Source organism: Hypanus sabinus, chromosome 2, assembly GCF_030144855.1.
Source record: "Hypanus sabinus isolate sHypSab1 chromosome 2, sHypSab1.hap1, whole genome shotgun sequence".
In the NCBI taxonomy this organism is placed as follows: Eukaryota; Metazoa; Chordata; class Chondrichthyes; order Myliobatiformes; family Dasyatidae; genus Hypanus; species Hypanus sabinus.
Window position 1 is genome coordinate 110,765,473 of NC_082707.1, and position 23,743 is coordinate 110,789,215.

Here is a 23,743-nt window from a genome sequence, read left to right on the forward strand (position 1 = left end):
AACAAACCTGATTCAACCACTGTGTGGCAGTGTGCGCTGTGTCATTTTAAAATATATATTGTTTTAAGATTAGTCTTGCTGACCACTGTAACTTTCAACCTGGTAGGTCTCTAGTTTATATCTGTCATAAACTAAGCTAAAGATTTACTGCTTGCATTGAACTTTGTATCCAACCCCTTCACCCAAAGATCCAAATATCTTCAGATTTAAAATCTCAGTTTTAAAATAGATCCACAAACTTATTCCTCCTTTTTCAGTGCCCTCCTTCAACCCCACCTCCAAGATTGCAGCTTTTGCCCAACTTACGTACAAGCCCCTAACTGCACCACTGGTTGTCATGCGTTCAACTATAAAGGCCCATATTTTCCCCACATCCTAAGACCACTGTCAATTCCAGCCCCATATAGGAGACTAAAGGGAGGATTAGGGTAGAATAGTTAATAGACATTTTGGGACCATTAGCTAACATATTTTCAATAAGCAGTACAACCTCCTTCTACACCCATTATGAAATATGTACTGGGCCAATTAACATACCATCCAGTTTTTTCAGCCGTGTGAGTCTCCTTGTTGCTTCATCCACCCAGGTGCCTTCAGATGAATACTTCTCTTCTAATGGATTCCCCACAAAAACGAGGTCAACCAGGTTAGGAAGATCAGCTAGCTTGCTAAACTCAGCTAAAGGTAACAAAGGCAATTATGAGAAACTGAGTGCAGGTAGAAGGTTGAGGGGGATGGTGAGAGAGGGAGTGGTGGGGGATAGCTGACAATGGAGGTGTTCGAAGTGGGTGACTGTGCAAGATTGGGGGCAAGTAGAGGGGACTAACTGGGGGAATAAGAGGGCAACAAGGTGGGTAAGAGGAAGAAAGATGGGGTAGGTAGGGTTAGAGAGAAGTGGTAAGGTTAGGGAGTGGGTGGTGCTGAGGGGGTGGAGAGTTTGATAGAGAAGTTGGTAACTAACTGCTGTCCTGTGAAGAAATAAAAATTCATTACCTGCACCCTCATCAGAATTAATATTTCTTCAAAGGGGTAAGGCAGTCCAAGTCAGAGGGGGTAAATAGTTGCCTAATGGTTATTATGCTCTCCTGCACATTGCATACAAAATCCTGAGGAGCTCTGACACAGGGGATGTGGAGAGGATGCTTCCTTTTGTGGGAGAACCTACAAGAGCAAGCGTCCCCCTTTTAGGAGAAACTAAAAATTTAAGGCAAATGATGTTCATATTTTCCTCTCAGAATGTTATGAATCTTTGGACCCTTTCTTCAAAGCTCATTGCAAGAGGAATCTTTTACCCTTTTAAAGTAGATGCAGACAGTCTTGTCAGTCTAGGTTGGTGGGTGGGAAGGAGCGGGGAGGAGGGTGTGAAGGGGTTGAAATGCTAACATAAAAATGCAGCCAAAGTTAAAGTCAGAGAAGTGGTTAAAAAAAAAAGTCTCAAGGGCCCAACTGGCCTTATACACTGGGCAGAAAGTGGAACAAAAAAAAGGGAGATTTAACACTTCTCATGTTACCAATAATGAGAGAATTTTATGCTCTACAAACATAAATGCCAAAAAAGCGCCTGGACCGCAATCCTGTTATTTTCTTAAATGCATGCATTTAAATAGCTGCTTTATATATGCAGAATGCCACAAGATTTGCAGTGATTGCTGTGATATTACAAATGCTACATTTGTATATAGTCTATTCTGGAGCACAGCCTCAGAACAGAGGGACATCCACTTATAACAGAGATGAAGAGGAATTTCTTTAGCCAGCAGGTGGTGAATCTATGGAATAGGTAGCCACAGACCATTGTGGAGGTCAGTCATTGGGTATATTTAAGGTAGAGGCTGACAGATTTTTGATTAGTCAGGACATGAAGGGTTATGGGGAGAAGGCAGGAGATTTGGGCTGAGAGGAAAATGGATCAGCCATGATGAAATGGCAGAGCAGATTAGATGGGCAAAATTCTGGAGGAATTCAGGAGTCAAGCAGCATATCTGGAAAGGAATAAAGAGCCATGTTAGGAGACCGCTTTGTCAAGCACCTTTGCTGCTCCTGCAACAAGCAGGATTTCCCAGCCAACCATTTCAGTTGCACTGCCCATTCCCATCCTGGCATGTCAATCTATGATCACCTCTACTGCCATGACGAGGCCACTCTCAGGTTAGAGGAGCAACACCTCGCAATCCGTCTGGGTAGTCTCCAACCTGGCAGCATGAATATTGATTTTGTTAACTTGTGGTAATTTCACACCCCCTTTCCCCTCCTCTTTTTCCATTCCCCATTGTGGCGCCTCTCTTAACCCTGCTTTTCTCCTCACCTGACCTTCACCTTACTCTGATGCTCCTCCTCCTTCCCTTTCTCTCATGGTCCACCCTCCTGTCCTGTCAGAATTCATCTTCTTCAGCCCTTTACATTTCTCATCTATCACCTCCCAACTTCTCACTTCAACCCCTCCCCCACCCATCTATCTTCCCTCTCAGCTGGTTTCAACTCAGCCCTTTATTCTAATAAGCCGATCCTTAGTTTGATACTCCTCAGCCAAGAGAATCCCCAGGAATTTTGCTGAGGAAGGTAGTGATGAGCTGCCTCAGAGATCCACTTCATCTCAACTCATAACAAACATGATATCCCTGGAATTCATCCAGTGAATCTCCACTGCACTCCTGTATGGCAAATATATAGTTTTTTCAAAAAAAGATAAAGAAACTAAAACTGTACACAATACTCCAGGTGCACATTCACCAAGGCATTATATAATCAGTACATCTCTTCACTCTAGTAATATAGACTAATTTTCAGGATCTGCATGTCTCTGGCAAGGCCAGAGTCTATTTCCATCTCTAATTGTCGTTGAGAAGATGGTAGTGAGCCACCTTTGTAAACATTGTAATTATACTGGTTCCAATAATCCAGATAGATAAGAGGACCCAGGATTTGGATAATGCTACAAGGAAGGAACACTAATATATACGAAGCCTTGATGGCATGTGACTTGGAGGAGACTTGCATGTGATGGTGTTCCCTTGCACCTAAATCCTTGGCTTCTTGGTGGTAGAAACGGACTGAGTTTCTCATCAGTGCTGAGCCCCAGATCATTGATAGCAAAGGCACTACAATAGTAATGCTATTAACTGTCAAGGGTAAGAGAATAGATTCCTTCTTGCCTACATTTCTTTGACATAAATATTATAACCATATAACAATTACAACACGGAAACAGGCCATCTCGGCCCTTCTAGTCCGTGCCGAACACTTCCTCTCACCTAGTCCCACTGACCCGCACTCAGCCCATAACCCTTCATTCCTTTCCTTAGGGTAGCTTCTTCCACACAGCTACCACTCTCTGAGTAAAGAAGTTCCCCCTCGTGTTACCCCTAAACTTTTGCCCCATAACTCTCAACTCATGTCCTCTTGTTTGAATCTCCCCTACTCTCAATGGAAAAAGCCTATCCACGTCAACTCTATCTATCCCCCTCATACTTTTAAATACCTCTATCAAGTCCCCCCTCAACCTTCTACGCTCCCAAGAATAAAGACCTAATATTACTTGTCAGTTTTCTGGTCCATGCTTGGATGTTGTTTTGTGCACACTTTATTTGATCCAGAGTTGTGACTGGAATTGAACATGTGAGTAGCCAACATAAAAATGGAGGGCTAAACTTGTGAATCTGCAATACGGTACAGTGTGATAACAGCACACAAAGACCATACAAGAGACAGTAAGCAATCTCCTAACAAACCAATTAAACCAGCTGTACAATATTGCTACATGCGGTTGAAGTCAGAAGTTTACATATACCTTAGCCAAAAACAATTAAACTCAGTTTTTCTATAATTCCTGATATTTAATCCTAGAAAACAGCCCCTGTCTTAGGTCAGTTAGGATTACTACTTTATCTTAAGAACGTGAAATGTCAGAATCATAGTTGAGAGAATGATTTATTTCAGCTTTTATTCCTTTCATTATTTTCCCAGTGGGTCAGAAGTTTACATACACTTTGTAGCATTTGGTAGCATTGCCTTTAAATTGTTTAACTTGGGTCAAACGTTTTGGGTAGCCTTCCACAAGCTTCTCACAGTAAGATGCTGGAATTTTGTTCCATTCCTCCAGACAGAACTGGTGAGTTCTGCCCACAAATTTTCTATTAGATTGAGGTCAGAAAATGATGTCACGTCTGGTTCATCCTTGGGAGCAACTTCCAAATGCCTGAAGGTACCACGTTCATCTGTACAAACAACAGCATACAAGTATAAACACCATGGGACCACGGAGCCATCATACCGCTCAGGAAGGAGACACATTCCGTCTCCTAGAGATGAATGTACTTTGGCGCGATAAGTGCAAATCAATCCCAGAACAACAGCAAAGGACCTTGTGAAGATTTTGGACGAAACAGGTAGATGAGTATCTAATATCCACAGTAAAATGAGTCCTATATCGACATAACCTGAAAGGCTGATCAGCAAGGAAGAAGCCACTGCTCCAAAACCACCATAAAAAAGCCAGACTCCAGCTTTCAAGTGCACATGGGGATGAAGATCTTACTTTTTGGAGAAATGTCTTCTGGTCTGATGAAACAAAAATCGGCCTGTTTGGCCATAATGACTATCGTTGTGTTTGGAGGAAAAAGGATGAGGCTTGCAAGCCAAAGAACACCATCCCAACTGTGAAGCATGGGGGTGGCAGCATCATGTTGTGGGGATGCCTTGCTGCAGGAGGGACTGGTGCACTTCACAAAATAGATTATAGCGTGAGAAAGGAAAATTATGTGGATATATTGAAGCAACATCTCAAGACACCAGCCAGGAAGTTAAAGCTTGGTCGCAAATGGGTCTTCCAAATGGACAATGACCCCATGCATACCTCCAAAGTTGTGGCAAAATTGCTTAAGGACAACAAAGTCAAGGTATTGGAGTGGCCATCACAAAGACCTGACCTCAATCCGATAGAAAATTTGGGGGGCAGAACTGAAAAAGCAAGGAGGCGTACAAACCTGACTCAGTTACACCAGTTCTGTCTGGAGGAATGGAACAAAATTCCAGCATCTTACTGTGAGAAGCTTGTGGAAGGCTACCCAAAACATTTGACCCAAGTTAAACAATTTAAAGGCAATGCTACCAAATACTAACAAAGTGTATGTAAACTTCTAACCCACTGGGAAAGTGATGAAATAAATAAAAGCTGAAATAAATCATTCTCTCTACTAGTATTCTGACATTTCACTTTCTTAAAATAGTGATCCTATCTGACCTAAGACGGGGAATGTTTTCTAGGATTAAATGTCAGGAATTGTGAAAAACTGAGTTTAAATGTATTTGGCTAAGGTGTCTGTAAACTTCTGACCAACTGTATAGCCAGGAATAGTGTTGGAAATGATATATCATTACTAATGACTAGATTTGTTTAAATTCTATATTATTTACTAAAATTAAATTGCAGATTGCAACTCAGATGGATCTTTACAGCAAAACAATTAGCTTCATGGTTATTGCTTCTGAAAGAAATTTATTATTTTTTATTCAAGATACACGCTTGTTTAATTTAAATTTCCCAGCTTTCATAGTGGAAATAAATTCCTGACTCTGGATCAATGGTCCAGAACTCTTGTTTGCCAGCTAAGTAATTTAATCATTGCACTACAGGAAGTGGGTGGATGACGCCTAGGTAAATGCTGTGAGCTCAGTGGAAGTGCTGCCTTGGGAAAGTCAAGCAAATAAGACCATACGACAAAGGAGCAGAAGTCGGCCATTCGGCCCATTGAGTCAGCTCCACCATTTCATCATGAGCTGATCCAATCTCCCCTTTAGTCCCATTCCCCTGCCTTCTCACCATAACCTTTGATGCCCTGACCACTCAGATACCTATTTGTCTCTGCCTTAAATACACCCAATGACTTTGCCTCCACTGTGGCAACAGATTCCATAGATTCACCATCCTCTGGCTAAAAAATTTTTTTTGCATCCCTGTTCTGAATGGACACCCTTCAATCCTCAAGTCATGTCCTCTCATACTACACCATGGGAAACAACTTTGCCACATCCACTCTGTCCATGCCTTTCAACATTCGAAATGTTTCTATGAGGTCCCCCCTCATTCTTCTAAACTCCAAGGAGTACAGTCCAAGAGCGATCAAACATTCCTCATATGTTAACCCTCTCATTCCCAGAATCATTTTAGTGAATCTTTTCTGAACCCTCTCCAATGCCAGCACATCCTTTCTTAAAACCAAAACTGCACACAGTACTCCAAATGAGGTCTTACCAGTGCCTTATAGAGCCTCAACATCACATCCCACTCCTATGCTCTATTCCTCTAGAAATGAATGCCAACATTGCATTCACCTTCTTGACCACTGGCTCAACCTGGAGGTTAACCTTAAGGGTATCCTGCACGAGGACTCCCAAGTCCCATTGCACCTCAGAACTGAATTCTGTCCCCATTTAAATAATAGTCTGCCCGTTTATTTCTTCTACCAAAGTGCATGACCATACACTTTCTGACATTGTAATTCATTTACAACTTCTTCGGCCATTCCCCCAATCTATTCAAGTCTCTCTGCAGACTCTCTGTTTCCTCAGTACTACCGGTCCCTCCACCTATCTTTGTATCATCAGCAAACTTAGGCACAAAGCCATCTGTTCCATAATTCAAATCATTGATATACAACGTAAAAAGAAGTGGCCCCAACACGGACCCCTGTGGAACACCACTGGTAACCGGCAGCCAACCAGAATGGGATCCATTCATTCCCACCCTGACACCCTTAAATGTCCAGAATATTGCTGATGTCTTCCTCAGTGAAGACTGATGCAAAATACTCATTTAGTTCTTCCACCACCTCCTTATCTCCCATTACAATTTCTCCAGCATCATTTTCTATGGGTCCTATATCTACTCTCACCTGTTTTTTTACTCTTTATATACTTGAAAAAGCTTTTAGTATCCTCTTTGATATTATTTGCTAGCTTCCTGTCATAGTTCATCTTTTCCCTCTTAATGACCTTCTTAGTTTCCTTTTGTAAGCTTTTAAAAAATTCCCAATCCTCTGTCTTCCCACTAATTTTTGCTTCCTTGTATGCCCTCTGCTTTGCTTTTACTTTGGCTTTGACTTTTCTTGTCAGCCATGGTTGCATCCTTTATCCATTTGAAATGTCCTTCCCGCTTGTGTCCCTTTCCAGTCAACCTTGGCCAGTTCCTCTCTCAAGCCACTGTAATTTTCTTTACTCCACTGAAATACCGACACATCGGATTTCGGCTTCTCTTTCTCAAATTTCACAGTGAACTCAATCATGTTATGATCACTGCCTCTTAAGGGTTCCTTCACTTCCATCTCTCTAATCATCTCTGGTTCATTACACAATACCCAATCCAGTACAGCTGATCCCTTAGTGGGCTGAACAACAAGTTATTCTAAAAAGGCATCTCATAGACATTCTACAAATTCTCCCTCGAGATCCAGTGCCGACCTGGTTTTCCCAATCCACTCGCATGTTAAAATCCCCCACAATTATCATAACACTGCCCTTCTGGCAAGCCTTTTCTATTTCCTGTTGTAATTTGTAGTCCACATCACTGCAGCTGTTTGGAGGCCTGTAGATAACTGCCATCAGGGTCCTTTTACCCCTGCGATTTCTTAGCTCAACCCATAAAGATTCTGTACCTTCCGATCCTATGTCAACTCTTTCTAATGATTTAATATCATTTCTTACCATTAAAGCCACACCACCCCCTCTACCTACCTGTCTATCCTTCCGATACACCGTGTATCCTTGGACGTTCGGCTCCCAGAGACATGCACCCTTTAGCCACGTCTCAGTGATGGCCACAATATCATACCTGCCAATATGTAACTGTACAACAAGATCATCCACCTTATTCCTTAAGGTGCATTTAAGTATAACACCTTAAGTCCAGTATTTGGTACTTGTTGCATTGATTGCATTTCATCTCATCCCAATGGCTGCAAATTTGCTCCATCACCTGCCTGTCCTTCCTGACATCCTTACTGCTCACTACCGTAGATCTATTTCTGTTTACCCTCTCCTCCACTCCCTCATTCCGGTTCCCATCCCCCTGCCAAATTAGTTTAAACCCTCCCTAACAGCTCTATTAAACCTTCCCGCCAGGATACTGGTCCCCCTAGGATTCAAGTGTAACCAGTCCTTTTTGTACAGGTCACACCTGTCCCAAAAGAGGTCCCAATGATCCAGAAACTTGAATCCCTGCCCCCCCGCTCCAATCCCTCAGTCATGCATTTATCCTCCACCTCATTCCATTCCTACTCTCACTGTCGCGTGGCACAGGCAGTAATCCCGAGATTACTACCTTTGTGGTCCTTCTTCTCAACTGCCTTCCTAACTCCCTATATTCTCCTTTCAAGACCTCTTCCTTTTTCCTACCTATGTCATTGGTACCTATATGTACCATGACCTCTGGCTCCTCACCCTCCCACTTCAGGATATCGTGGATGCAATTAGAAACATCCCGGACCCTGGCACCAGGGAGACAAACTACCATCCGGGTCTCCTAATTGCGTCCACAGAATCGCCTATCTGACCCCCTAACTATAGAGTCCCCTATTACTACTGCCTTCCTCTTCCTCTCCCTACCCTTCTGAGCTACAGGGCCGAACTCTGTGCCAGAGGCGCAGCCACTGTTGCTTGCTCCAGGTAGGCTGTCCTCCCCCCCCAACAGTACTCAAACAGGAGTACTTATTGTCAAGGGGTACAGCCACAGGGGTACTCTCTAGTACCTGACTCTTCCCCTTCCCCCCTCCTAACCGTGACCCACCTGTCTGCCTCCCGTGGCCCCGGTGTGACCACCTGCCTGTAACTCCTCTCTATCAACTCCTCACTCTCCCTGACCAGACGAAGGTCATGAAGCGGCAGCTCTAGTTCCCTAACACAGACCCTTAGGAGCTGCAGCTCGGCGTACCTGACACAGATATGGGCGTCCGGGAGGCTAGGAGACTCCAGGACCTCCCACATCCGAAACCAAGAACAACAAGCTGCCCTCACCCTCATACTTCCCCTTTCCTCAAATAACAGGAAAAACCTAAACCTACCTTGCCTCGCCCGATTCTGCCTCAGCCTGTTGAACCAAAGCCCTTAAGCTTACACTCTGCTCCTGGCTCACTCCACTGCCCGCTGTATAAGGCTGTGTCCTTCTTAAATCTTCCCCGCTTCACTACCCAACATCACACGCCCGCGCAGTCCTGACTCTCTTAACTCAGATGAGAAGAAGAAGAAGAAAAAAATTCAAAATGGCTCCCACCGCACTCCTGTTCTGATCCTCCGATTTCTTTCTCCAAATGAAACCTGATTCAGAATGTCTGCCTTTTTAAAATCTTCCCCGCTTCACTGCCCAACATCACATGCCTGCACAACCCCGACTCCATTAACTCCGATGAGAAGAAGAAAATAAACAACAAAATGTCTCCCACCGCACTCCCGTTCTGATCCTCCGACTTCCTTCTCCAAATTAAGTTACTCTAAAAGTACAAACCTGAACTGGGTTCATAGAAGTTCTTGGTAAACTTTGAGAAATCACCCTTAGGTCACATTAAAAGCAAGCTCTGCAGGGGCTGAGAATGCCTGCTCTTACAGGAGTTGCTTATGGATGGCACAGGCTGCATATGTACCCTTGAATTTCCAGGAAATTATGTTGCATATGGATTGTATCTCACTGTACATATCTGTCCCTGCTCCAATGCTTCAGATACACAGACCAAGAAAGAAAATTGTAATCATAATCTATTTTCTAGATAATTATATTCAAATATTTTTAACTTAATAGCTCCTTTTTTTTAAAAAAAAGTTAAGGAAGATTAAAGATGGAGTCACATCAAAGTGGCTTAATCAAGCCTAAAACTGGGCTGAGAAAGCCAGTGTGAATATAACATTTCCTTGGAGTTTAAAAAAAAACACATTATAGAGTAAAAATGCAGTTATGGTCTCCACAATTGTGACGGTTGGACTCACCTCAGCACAATTTATTCCATTGATTCACAAGAATGGAATGCCCAGGGAGATACACCAAAAATGAATAATCTTGAATGCATTTATACTTTGAGAGGTTGGTTATAATTAGACTGAACTCCTGCCTCAGCAAGGACCTGGACCCATTGCAATTTGCCTATCCCCACAATAGGTCAACAGCAGACACAATCTCAATGGCTCTCCATGTGGCTTTAGACCACCTAGACAACACAAACACCTACGTCAGGATGCTGTGCATTGACTATAGGTCAGCATTTAATGCCATCATTCACACAACCCTGATTGAGAAGTTGCAGAACCTGGGCCTCTGTACCTCCCTCTGCAATTGGATCCTTGACTTCCTAACAGGAAGACCACAGTCTGTGCGGATTGGTGATAACATATTCTCCTCACTGACAATCAACACTGGTGCACCTCAGGTGTGTGTGCTTAGCCCATTGCTCTACTCTCTGTATACATGTGACTGTGTGGCTAGGCATAGCTGAAATACCATCTACAAATTTGCTGACAATACAACCATTGTTGGTAGAATCTCAGGTGGTGACGAGAGGGCGTACAGGAATGAAATATGCCAACTAGTGGAGTGGTGCCACAGCAACAACCCAGCACTCAATGCCAGTAAGACAAAAGAGCTGACCGTGGACTTCAGAAAGGGTAAGATGAAGGAACACACACCAATCCTCATAGAGGGATCAGAAGTGGAGAGAGTGAGCAGCTTCAAGTTCCTTGGTGTCAAGATCTCTGAGGATCTAACTTGGTCCCAACATATTGATGTAGTCATAAAGACAGTGGCTAAACTGTATTAGGAGTTTGAAGAGATTTGGCATGTCAACAAATACACTCAAAAACTTCTATAGTTGTACCATGGAGAGCACTCTGACAGGCTGCATCACGGTCTGGTATGGAGGGGCTACCGCACAGGATCGAAGGAAGCTGCAGAAGATTGTAAATCTAGTCAGCTCCATCCTGGGCACGAGCCTACAAAGTACCCAAGACACCTTTAGGGAGTGGTGTCTCAGAAAGGCAGAGTCCATTATTAAAGACATCCAGCACCCAGGGCATGCCCTTTTCTCACTGTTACCATCAGGTAGGAGGTACAGAAGCCTGAAGACACATAATCAGCGATTCAGGAACAGCTTCTTCTCCTCTGCCATCAGATTCCTAAATGGACATTGAAGCTGTAGACACTACCTCACTTTTTTTAAAATAGCATACAGTATTTCTGTTTTTGAATATTAAAAAAAAAATTATTCAATATATGTAATTTATTTACTTGTTTATTTATTTTTTTCTCTCTGCTAGATTACGTATTGCATTGAACTGCTGCTGCTAGGTTAACAAATTTCACGTCACATGCCAGTGATAATATACCTGATTCTGATAACAACCAAAGACAGATTTTACCCCAGTTTCCAACACAGCAGGATACTGAGGGAATTCACAGACCTGCAATCTGCATTAGTATTTGTAACATACACAAAATGCTGGAGGAACTCAGCAGGTCAGGCAGCATTTCTTATGTTTCATTAGTATTTGTAGACAGCTTCCCACCACTGTCTGTAAAGACTTTGCATGTTCTTCCCATGGCTTTACTCTGGGTGCTTGTTTCCTCCCACATTCCAAAGATATACACGAGCATAAGACCATAAGACACAGGAGCAGAATTAGACCATTTGGTCCATCGAGTCTGCTCCGCTATTTCATCATGGCTGATCCATTTTTTTCTCTCAGCCCCAATTTCTTGCCTTTTCTCCCATATTCTTTTATGCCCTGACCAATCAAGAATCTATCAAATGCTGCCTTAAATATACCTAAAGACTTGGCCTTCACAGTTGCCTGTGGCAATGAATTCCATAGATTCAATTCTTTCTGGCTAAAGAAATTCCGCATCTTCATTATAAAAGGATGCCGCCCCCCCCTCCCCCATTGTTCTGAGGTTGTATCCTCCGGTCTTAGACAGTCCCACTGTAGGAAGCACCCTCTCCATATTCACTCTAACAAGGCCTTTCAACATTCGACAGGCTTCAATTAGGTCACCGCTCATTCTTCTGAATTCTACTCAATAGAGGCCAGGAGACATTAAGTGTTTTTCATATGACAAGCCGTTTAATCCTGGAATCAATTTTATGAACCTCCTTTGAATCTTCTCCAGTTTCTGCACATCCTTTCTAAGGGGCCCAAAACTGCTCACAGTACTCCAAGTATGGTTCACCAGTGATTTATAAAGTCTCAACATTACATTCTTGCTTTTATATTCTAGTCCTCTTGAAATGAATGCAAACACCTCATTTGCCTTCCTCACCACAGACTTAACCTGCAAATTAACCTTTAGGGAATCCTGCACGAGGACTTCCAAATCTCTTTGTGCCTCAGATTTTTTATATTTTCTGTCCATTTAGAAAATCCTTTCATTTCTTCTACCAAAGTGCATGACCATACACTTCCCAACACAATATTCCATCTACCACTTCTTTGCCCATTCTCCTAATCTGCCTAATTCCTTCTGTAGCCTCTCTACTTCCTCAAAACTTCCTGCCCCTCCACCTGTCTTCATATCATCTGTAAACTTTGCAACAAAGCCATCAATTCCATCATCCAAATCATTGACACATAATGTAAAAAGAATAAGTCCCAACAAAGACCCTTGTGGAACACCACCTGTCACAGGCAGCAAACCAGAAAAGGTTCCCTTTATTCCCACTCTTCGCCTCCATTGCTTTATCCATGCTAGAATCTTTCCTGAAATACGAGCTCGTAGCTTGTTAAGCAGCCTCATGTGTGGCACCTCATCAAATACCTAAAAATCCAAGCACACAACATTATCCGATTCTCCCTTGTCTATCCTGCTTGTTATTTCAAAGAATTCCAACAGATTTGTCAGGCAAGATTGTCCCTTGAGGAAACCTGCTGTCTATAGCTTATTTTATCATGTGCTTCCAAGTACCCCGAAACATGACCATACACTTTCCAACACTGAATTCCAAATGCCATTTCTTTGCCCACTCTTCCCCTTTGTTTACGTCCTACTGTAGACTCTATATTTGCTCAAAACCACCTGCTCCTCCACCTATCTTCGTACTGTCTACAAACTTAACAACAAAGTAATCAATTCCATAATCCAAATCATTGACATATAATGTAAAAAGAATATGGGTCGGTAGGGTAATTCATTATGTGGGTGCAATTGGCAGTGCAGGCTCGTTGAAGAACGTGGGTCAATAGGGTAATTCATTATGTAGGTGCAATTGGCAGTGCAGGCTCGTTGAAGAACGTGGGTCAATAGGGTAATTCATTATGTAGGTGCAATTGGCAGTGCAGGCTCGTTGAAGAACGTGGGTCAATAGGGTAATTCATTATGTAGGTGCAATTGGCAGTGCAGGATCATTGGATCAGAATGGCCTGTCACTGTGTGGCATTTCTAAGAAGAAACTTTTGTACGGAGGACTGAATCATAGCCTCTAAGGACCAAAGAAACAGTATTGTTTGTTAGTGAAGTGCAAATATTCCCATAAACGACTTACAATATTTTGAAGGACACTAGTGAGTTTTTGCTGCTATTCCAATCAATATTTATTCCTTAACCATGAGTGGGGAATCACATCAAACACAAATTGGTCATCCTGCTTCTTGCGTGAGAACAGTAGCTGTATTTCAAAAACATTCATTGACGATAAAGCATTTTTACATGTTTTGATGTTATTATATGCTCTGCAGAAATGCAAGTTTTTCTTAAAAATAGATGACATGGAACGTACCCCAATCCTTTACTAGGTTGTTCGACATGTATAGTACTTGAAGCTGCTTCATAGCATGAATTCCTTTAAGCTTCTCTATTAAATTATATGATATCCACAATTCTTCCAATGTCTCCCCGACTGCCTCCTGCAGAAAGTCAAACTGATTACAACAGCAAATGTACATAAAGCTAGGAAGCTTGACTTGTTTATTTGTACCAGCATTTAATGATCAAATAACAATTATTTCCTTCCTGTGGAGTCTAGCAGTGCAAAAGGATTTGAAAGTCAAATAGGAAAACAGGCAGACTGGCAGAATATTGAAGATAATCCACAAGGCAAAGTACATTTAAGAATAGCTAAAAGCTAGTGGACAGGTACAAAAGAAAATTAATATAACCAAAATAACTATTTTTACACAATCAGCATCAAAAGAAGGAAGGAAAGGAAAAAAAGGAGGAAATGCAGAGTTTTAGGGCAAGAAATCTAGAGTAGAATTAAATACAGGCCCACAATCCCTTATCCGAAATTCTGAAATCCAAAAACCTCCGAAAACCAAAGTTTTTTTCACCAACAGCTGACGTCACTCAGGGGTGACGTGGCAGCACTAGCAGAGGCCACCAGACATCAGTTGTGGCTCAGCGCTGGTACTGGTTGCACCTGCATTTGCTGTTCGCTGATATTTTGTGTTCACTGTTGACTTTGTGTTTAATTTCATTGTGAAAATGTCAAAAAGAGATGCAGATACCCCTATGGGTAACAATGAGGAAAAAAAGGAAGCATCTATCATTATCAATAATGCAGAAAGTGGAGTTATTGCAGAAGCTTGTTCGTGGTGTGTCTGTGCAGCGTCTTACTTAAGAATATGGTGTCGGAACTACCACTGTATGTGATTTAAAGAAACAGAAAGACAAGTTACTGAAGTTTTATAGTGACAGTAACATTCTACTATTATTCCAATAAGTCATTTACCACGTGTTTGATTTGGTTCGTTCGAAGCTGTATACTTTTATGTTTTACTGAATGTTTTTGTTGGAAATAAAATATTTTTCTTTTCATTATTCCCTAAACAATACAGTATAACAACTATTTACATAGCATTTACATTGTATTAGGTATTATAAGTAATCAAGAGATGATTTAAAGTATACGGGAGGATGTGCGTAGGTCTGGAACTCTGCCGGGTCCTAAAGTCCACCACAATGAGCCAGGTTAAATAACGGACTTGAGCATACATGTTTTTTGGTATCTGTGGGGGGTCCTGGAACCAATAAGGAGGAATTCTGAAATCCGAGAAATTCTAAAATGCAACTGGCCCCAAGGATTTTGGATAAGGGATTATGGACCCATATTGTTCTTTATCTCAGGGCACTGGGTTACCATGCATGGAAATATGTTAATAAAAGTTTGCTTGGTAACCATCTGGAGCACAACTTTTAGTTCTGGACAGCATGTTTCTAATATATTGGTTTTGTAAGGAGTTGCTGTGCAGTCATTAGACTGGTATCAAAATGGAGAGGTACAAGATGATGAGAGGCATTGATTGTGTGGATAGTCAGAGGCTTTTTCCCAGGGCTGAAGTGATTGCCACAAGCGGACACAGGTTTAAGGCGCTGGGGAATAGGTACAGAGGAGATGTCAGGGGTAAGTTTTTTTACTCAAGAGAGTGGTGAGTGTATGGAATGGGCTGCTGTCAACAGTGGTGAGGCGGATACGATGGGGTCTTTTAAGAGGCTTTTAGAAAGGTACATAGAGCTTCGTAAACTAGAGGGCTATAGGTAAGCCTAGTAGTTTCTGAGGTAGGGACACGTTTGACACAACTTTGTGGGCCAAAGGGCCTGTATTGTGCTGTAGGTTTTCTATGTTTCTATATTAAATTATGAAAATAGATTCAACAGTTCAATTTAATATCAGAGAAATGTATACAATATACAAACATGTACATCCTGATATTCTTTTTCTTCCTAGACATCCATGAAAACTGAAGAGCACCCCAAAGAATGAATGATAGTTAAAACATTAGACCCCAAAGCCCCCTCCAACTTTCCCCCACACATAAGCAGCAAAACAACAATCCTCCCCACTTCCACCCATTTTCGCAAAAAAGCATCAGCACCCTCTACTCACCAAACATGCAATAGCAAGGCCCCCAATAAAGACCATGATATGCAGTACAACAGAAACTAATTGTTCACCCAATAATCTGACCTGCCACAGGCTCTCTCCCTAATAAAGGGAAAAGGAGGTGTCCCTTTTCACAGCAAGGCAGAGGGGCATAACAAAGCAATGCGCTGATTTACAGTGTTCAAAGTCTGTCGCACTGCTCTCCCTCTCCTACACCCCCACCCAGAGTTCTGTGATCTGAGAATTCGCAACAATCTCGAGACAGCGAGAGCAAAAGAGTTACACAGATAGCAATGAGTAAGCTTTCAACCTCCTCTCCCCTCTGCTCTACCACCATTTCAGTCACCCAGTCTCCACCCAATTTCAAACATTCCTTTTGCAAATCACTTCCATGTTGCTTTCCAGCTTTTCTCGGTTCTGATGAAAGATCGTTGACCTGAAACATTATTCTGTTTCTTGCTCCACAGACGTTGTCTGGCCTGCTGAATCTTCCAAGTGCTTGCTGAATATGCTAAATTTGTATTCCCTTAATTGTGAGATGGGCAATTTAGATGTAACCAAGAACCATTCTCAGATGAATTTAAATTAGAGATATATTAAATTAAAGATTAAATTTCTATATTAACTAAATAAATGCAATAAAAATCCAATGAATGATATGTTCACTACATCCATTATTATGGACTCTTTTAATAACTGATAATACATTCCTTTTATAAACTTGGAACAGTAGTGAGGCTGTGTTGTTATTTAAATAACGTAGACTTTGCAGTTGTAACATTTGTGAAACAGGCAGTATTAATCTTTCTCACTCACTCCACAAAAAGAGATCTATACATTAGATGCACATGAAAATCTGAAGCTGCAGTCTGTAATTTCTTACTCCTCCACTAGCTATAGTTTGTAATTTGCTCCAATGTTGCTTCTGAATATTAGTGATCTGATGACAACTTCAGGTATTTCCAAACTACTCTCAGAGTAGATTAGCCTGAAAATGTTATGCTTTGTGAATGATATATATATAGATCTATTAAAGCAAAATTAATGGCAATTTGGAATTAGTATCTTGCTGGCTCTAAAGTACTGATTATGATTAGGTTACTTTGTCTTCAGATTAATATTCCAAAAATTAAAAAATATTTTATTTTTAAAATTAAGTTTTATTATGATACCCAGGTTTACTGCAGTTATGTTCCAATAACCATTTTACATTCATAGCAGATGTCTAAAGCATCAGCATGCAGTGTTAGCAATAAGTAGAAGATGGACAAAGGAATAGGAACAGTAGATAATACTAAAGAAAGAATATGTACACCGTTGAATGGGATCAGACTGAAAAATTAGAGGTCAAAGATAGGTTTCTATTGCCAGATTGTCCAGGATTGAATCACTTGTCAATATGAAGAGTGTTTGATGGCTCTGGGCCTGTATTCACTAGAATTCAGAAGAATGAGGGGTGGCCTAATTGAAACCTATCAAATGTTGAAAAGCCTTGATAGAGTGGATATGGAAAGGATATTTCCTATGGCGGGAGAGTCTAGGATCAGAAGATGCAGCCTTAAAATAGAAGGGCATCCTTTTAGAAAGGAGATGAAGATGAAATGCTTTAGCTAGAGTGGTGAACCTATGGAATTTGTTTCCACATACAGCTGTGGAGGTCCAGTCATTAGCTATTTTTAAGGCACAGGTTGATAGATTCTTGATTGTTGGTGGCAAAAAAGCAGGAGATTGAAGCTGAGAGGAAAAATGGATCATGATGGAATGGCAGAGCAGACTCAATGAGCCAAATAGCTTAATTATGCTCCTGTATCTTATGGTCTTATAATACAAATGGGGACACCAGGCTAAATATGGAAAACAAAGTGGAAAAGTTAATAAAAGATCAAAGAGTGAAAGAAGATGGCTCTGAGCCATCTCCTTTTCTTGCAGATACCATCAGGTAGGAGGTACAGAGCCTTAAATCTCACACCACCAATTACTTCTCTGCAAACATGAGATTCCTGACCAACTACCACAGCCTTAATCACTATAGTTTAGCATTACTACTTTGAACACTGCACAAAATTGACATTTTTGTTCTAATTATATCCTTTCTTATAAAAATTCCATGTAGTTTATGCTTATTTTATCTTTTTCTTATGAATGTTGCTTGTATGATGTACCTGGAAGGCAGCTACAAGTACTTGTGCATATAACAATAAATTTGACTTTTTTATAGTGTTGAAGTTAACAAGAGAAACCTCAATGTCTTCGATATTAACAAAAATGGATAGTAAGAGGGCTGGGCTAAATACAGATTAAAATAGGAATCTATGCATGGAGCCAGAGATCATTGCTGAAACACATATTAGTATCTATTATTCATCAGGCAGAGGACAGTACCAACATCTCAGCAAAAGTGGAGTAGTAATTCAGAATCAGATTTAATTTCTCCGGCATATGTTGGTAAATTTGTTGTCCATGTGACCGCAGTACAATGCAATACACAATAATGGAGAGAAAAAAAAAGCTGACTCAGTATAGAATCTGGGCCATTCCATCAGTAGCAGAGACACAGCAAAGTGTTTCACCTTGTCTGCTTGGGCCATGTCCCCTTTCGCAAATGCTGACCAAAGAGTATCTATGCACAGGTCATCTCACTGATCGGTGGCCACTTCCCCAGAACTCAATTCTGCCAACTGCTTTCTCTTCAGAGCAGTCAGGTTACAGTAAACTTGTGGAATGGCACCATCAGAAGCTCCCAAATGATCTACTGCTTGATTTTGCCCTTGCCTTTCTTCTGCATTTCCCGTGATGGAAAACTGGCATATTGCTTTCACTCCAGGGGCAGGAATGTTCTCCCACTCTCCGTAACTCTCCAGCCTTCTATGCACACATCACACCGATGGCCAGTGGCAACCAATTTTACCGAAGTCGGGACATAAGTTAATGGGTTGTTGTCAGTCCTCACCTTGTACTTGGCACCATATAGATAGTCACTTAGCTTATCCACCACAGCCCATTTCAATGCTAGAAACTCCAACTTGTGTGTGGGGTAGTTTCGCTCAGAGGGTGACAGACTCTAGCTGACAAACTCTATGGGTCTCAACCCTGTGCCCTGATCCTAACACAGAACACCCCCTAAGCCCTGTCTGCTGGCATCCGTATGCAGTACATACGGCAAGCAGGGATCAGCAAAAGCCAGCACAGGTGCTTTCATTAGCACCTCCTTCAGCAACTGAAAGGCCTCTTCGCATCTTTCTCCAAAATGCCTGAAGAGCTAAGGTAACCTTTACCATCCTCTCCTTTCGCCCTCCTCCCTTTCTTCCCCAAGGGAAGGTAACCACACAGAAGCTGATTTAAAGGGTGACTAATCTGAGGGTAGTCCTTCATGAACCTCCGATAGTACCCACAGAATTCCAGGAACGAGCGCAGGGAGCTCACAGTTTGGGGCCTTGGTCATCTGATCACTGCCTCCATCTTAGCTGGATCCTTAGCTACTCCAATCTGTGAGACTATGGGCCCAACGTAGTTGACAGAGATTTTTCAGAACTAGCACTTGTCCAGGGAAATTTTTAACCCTTCAGCTTTCAGGCAGCCCAGCACTTTCAGTAGCCTCGCTTCATGTTCCTCCAAGGTGGAACTGAACACTATGAGATCAACCAGGTACATGAACACCTCAAGCAAGTTCATATTCCCCACCGTTTTCTCCATGACATGCTGGAAAAACGCCAGGGCTCCTGATATGCCCTGGGGCATCATTTCAAACTGGTAGAATCCCAGTGGACATGTGAATGCCACCTCCTCTTTGTCAGCCTCACTCATAGGTATCTGATAATACCCACTTCTCAAGTCCAGCACACTGAACCACTTTACACCACTCAGGCAAGCCAATGTGTCCTGGTCGGGGACTGTACGATTGTTCAGAGTTTGATAGACTACACACATCCGTACCTTCCCATTCTTCTTCCTGGCCACCACTATTGGAGACACATAGGGGCTTCTGGACTCAGTGATGATTCCAGCTTCCTTCAGCTTCCATAGGTGCTGCCAAATGTCCTCCACCTCTACAGGTGACAGTCGCCATGACCTTTCCCTGAACTCGATGTCCTCTGTCACCCAGATGGTGTGGTGAGTGCTCTTGGAGCAACCCACATCAAACTTGTCAGCAGAAAAGACACTTCACAGCTTCAACATTTTCTCTATCAACTTCCAGGTACTGGGGAGTCACCAAAGTTGAATGACTCGACAGTCAACTTTCCCTTTTACGGACAGAGTTTCTCCCTGGCTTGTCTCACAGAGACACTAGACATTACCGGCACTGGAAAGAGATATACCACTGGCATTTGCCATCTGACCCTGAGGGTGATCTCCCTCTCCGAGGTATTCCTGACAATCAATGTCATCCTGTTCACCTGTATAACCGAGAGCTTCGTTAGATAATGTTAGATAATGTTAGCTGATGAGCAGGATGTTCTTTCTTGTGGGTCTGGGAGTAGGGATTTAGTAGAGGAAAGAAGACGTGAATGGAGAGAGTGGGTAGACCTCCGGATGGCGTGGAGGAGGAGCGAGGGTCCGAGGGTCAGCTGTGCCTGGAGGAGGTCGACAGAGAACAAGTGAACGGAACCATGAGCTCCAACGTTGCGCATTTGACTGTTTCATGAGAATGGGCAGGTGGCTGATGTTGTGAGAGCCATCAGGTTGCAGTATCCCGTAGCGACAGGTGCAAGAAAAAGTCTGTGCATATCTGGTGTAGTGGTCTGTGATGCTCAAGGCATTCGCCGTGTTGCTGGCATCGGGTTCCATTGACAGGAAATCCATACACTCCAGATCCAGGGGACCCGCACTCTACAAGTGGAACAAGGGAGCTGCCTACGTAGGCAGCATCTTCCGCCGTATGCATTGAATGCACAACTTGCAGTATTCTTCGATCTCTGACTTAAAACCGGACACTGAACAATCCATAGGTCTTTTCGACCCCCAAATGTCCAGAATCATCATGAAGTGTTTTCAACGCAACCCTCCGATACTTCTCAGACAGAAACAGCTGGCAAGGCCAAGGTCAGTCCGGGGGTGATATGACCACAGGATCTGGTTCCCCAGCTCCAACCGAGGCCATTATCTCAGTAATGGAGCTTGCAGGCCTCTATGAGCCTCCTCACAAGAGGGGTGTTGGTCCCCATCAGAACTGAAACGCCATTGTTCTTGCAAAACAAAGTCTCTAATCCAGGTGTAAAAGGCAGTGACACAGCTCCCCAAAACAGTAGGAGTCATACTCTGCTCCCCTAGTGCTACATAGGCCAGGCTATCTGGTGGTCTCCTAATTCTCTGAGACCTCTGCACCCACTCACCTATCTCTTCAGGTTCAGACACTACCTCAGCTAAGTCTTTGGTGGTAAGTCCCAAAGCAAAGGTCAATGGGCAACCTCGCCTTGCGCCCAAACATCAGATAGTATGGTGAGTACCCAGTAGCTTCAACAAAAGATGTATGGGTGGGCACGTCTTATGAGACTGTTGGAGACCCCAAGCAGTCAGGTCCTGAGACAGGGCACCCCTGGCTATCTGTTCCACTCTTAACTAATCCTCCTCAGCTGCATGAATGACCCCTCTGCGCTGCAAGCAACTTAGCTGCCTCTCTAGCCGAAAAATTAAAGCAGAAAGCTTCTCCCCCACCTCACTGACAATCAACACTAGTGCACATCAAGGTTGCACATTTAGCATACTGCTCTACTCTCTCTACACTCACAATTGTGTGGCTCGGCACAGCTCAAACAGCATCTATAAATTTTCCAATGACACAACCATTATTGACAGAATTTCAGATGGTGATGACAAGGAATACAGGAGTGAGATGGATCAGCTGGTTGAGTTGTGTCACAATAACCTTGCACTCAACGCTAGACCAAGGAACTGATCGTGGACCAGGAAAAAGTTGAAGGACAACACACCAGTCCTCATTGGGGGATCAACAGTGGAAAGGGTGAGCCGATTCAAGTTCCTGGGTGTCAACATATCTGAAGATCTATCCTGTATCCAACTTACTGATGCAATTACAAAGAAGGCACACCAGCAACTATATTTCATTTGGAATTTGAGGAGACTTACCAAAGACTCTCAAAAATTTATACACAGAGAGCATTAACTGGTTGCTTCACCGTCTGGGGACACTGCATGGAATCAGAAAGAACTGTAGAAAGTTGTAAATGTAGCTAGTTTCATCATGGGCACAAGCATCCCCTGAGTCAAGGACACCTTCGAAAGGAAATGCCTCAGGAATGTGGCATCCATCATGAATAACCCCCATCATCCAGGACGTACCATCTTTTTGCTACCATCAAGGAGGTGGTACTGAAGCCTGAAGAGTGGGTGAGTGAGTGAGGAGAGAGTGAGAGAGGAGAGAGCGCGAGAGAGACAAGAGTATATGAGTGTGTATTGCAAATTACTGCTAACACCAAACAAATTTCATAACATATGCCAGTGATATCAAACCTGATTCCGACTTTACTACACCATTACAGAAAGAAGTTTAGATTTTAATTAAGGACGTTAGAGTCAAATGGTCAATCTGTTATTCACTTACCAGACCATTCAAATTCTTTATGTTGTTTCTTCCGAGAGATAGAATTTTCAGTTTCTCTGGAAAACAAGAGGAAAACACAATAGTTCAGTATTACGTTTAATTTTACAATAATCAGCATGGACATGTCAGCATGTTCATCAAACCATCCAATCATGGTTGGGCATGAGACTTAGCACTCTTCCCTGCCCACTTTAATCTTATGGAATAAAAAACTTATTTGGAAATCTTATGGAACAAAAACAAAACAAAAAACTTGTTTGTTATGTCTCCCCTCTCGTTGTGAAATGGGGCACCTCTTTTTCCTTTATTAGGGAGGGAGAGAGCCTGTGGTATGTCGAATTACCGGGTGAACGAGTAGTCTTTCAGGTAGGGCGAGGGAGGTGCTGGGGGGAGCTTTGGGGTTCGAACGTTTAACTGTCATTCATTCTTTGGGGCACTCCTCTGTTTTCGTGGACATTTGCAAAGAAAAAGAATTTCAGGATGTATATTGTATACATTTCTCTGACATTAAATGTACCTATTGACCAATTGATTGAAAGTTTGGCTGAATGTCAGCAAGACTAAGGAGCTGAATATTGACTTCAGGGGAAGGAAACCAGAGGTCCATGAGCCAGTCCGAACCGGGCAATCAGAGGTGGAGAGAGGAAGCAACTTTCAGTTCCTCAGACCTTCAGAGGATCCCAGGTACTCACATTTAATTGACTCTGCCTCCCATTGTTTCTCCCGTCGAGCTCTGAGGGTGACACTCTCCGCCATGAGAAGGTACCTGGCGTCCCTGTCACAATCACTTCCACACCTCTGGGACACCTTTTTCTCCGTTTGCAATGGACCTGTCCATTATTTCATCCTCTGTCGGATCCATGCGTGCAATCGCCATTTCTTTGACTTTATCACGTCCTGCAAGGATCGCAGGATCTTCCATCTGCAGACCCCAGAGCATGGACTTCGTATCACGGCCTCAGGCCCGGCTGTCCATCTCGGCTGCCCCAGCAACCCATGGCATATCCAAAACCCGGATTCAAGCACCATCAACACGGGTTCCAACGACCATGGACAGCTTCAAAGTGATTGCGCAACCACCGACTGCGACTCCAGCCTTGAAATCCAGGCCGGGTCTTCACTTACTGCGATTGTGTCTCCCGTCTCCCCTTCCCCCACCACCACTCTGCAATCCCCTCTCCCTCAGATCCCATTGTCAGCTCCTGGACCCTCAGAGGCTCCATCTTCCTCTCACCCCAACCCTTCCCTCTCCACTGACACTACCAGCCTCCCTCCCCCCTCTGATCCCACCTCTCACCCATGCCGGGTCTTTACCATTCCCTCCAATCTTCAACTCTCT

General features: G+C 42.9%; 1 protein-coding gene across 1 annotated transcript in view; it reads right to left on the minus strand.

Moving 5' to 3' along the window:
* The window catches only part of dnal1 (dynein, axonemal, light chain 1), an 83,947-nt gene that overhangs the window by 9,004 nt on the left and 51,200 nt on the right, over window positions 1-23,743 (minus strand). The window contains exons 5-7 of the mRNA XM_059951957.1: window positions 22,405-22,460; window positions 13,743-13,869; window positions 538-678 (exon numbers count right to left, since the gene is read on the minus strand). Of these exons, the coding sequence (XP_059807940.1) occupies window positions 538-678; window positions 13,743-13,869; window positions 22,405-22,460 (324 nt within the window). The remainder of the gene's footprint in view (window positions 1-537; window positions 679-13,742; window positions 13,870-22,404; window positions 22,461-23,743) is intronic.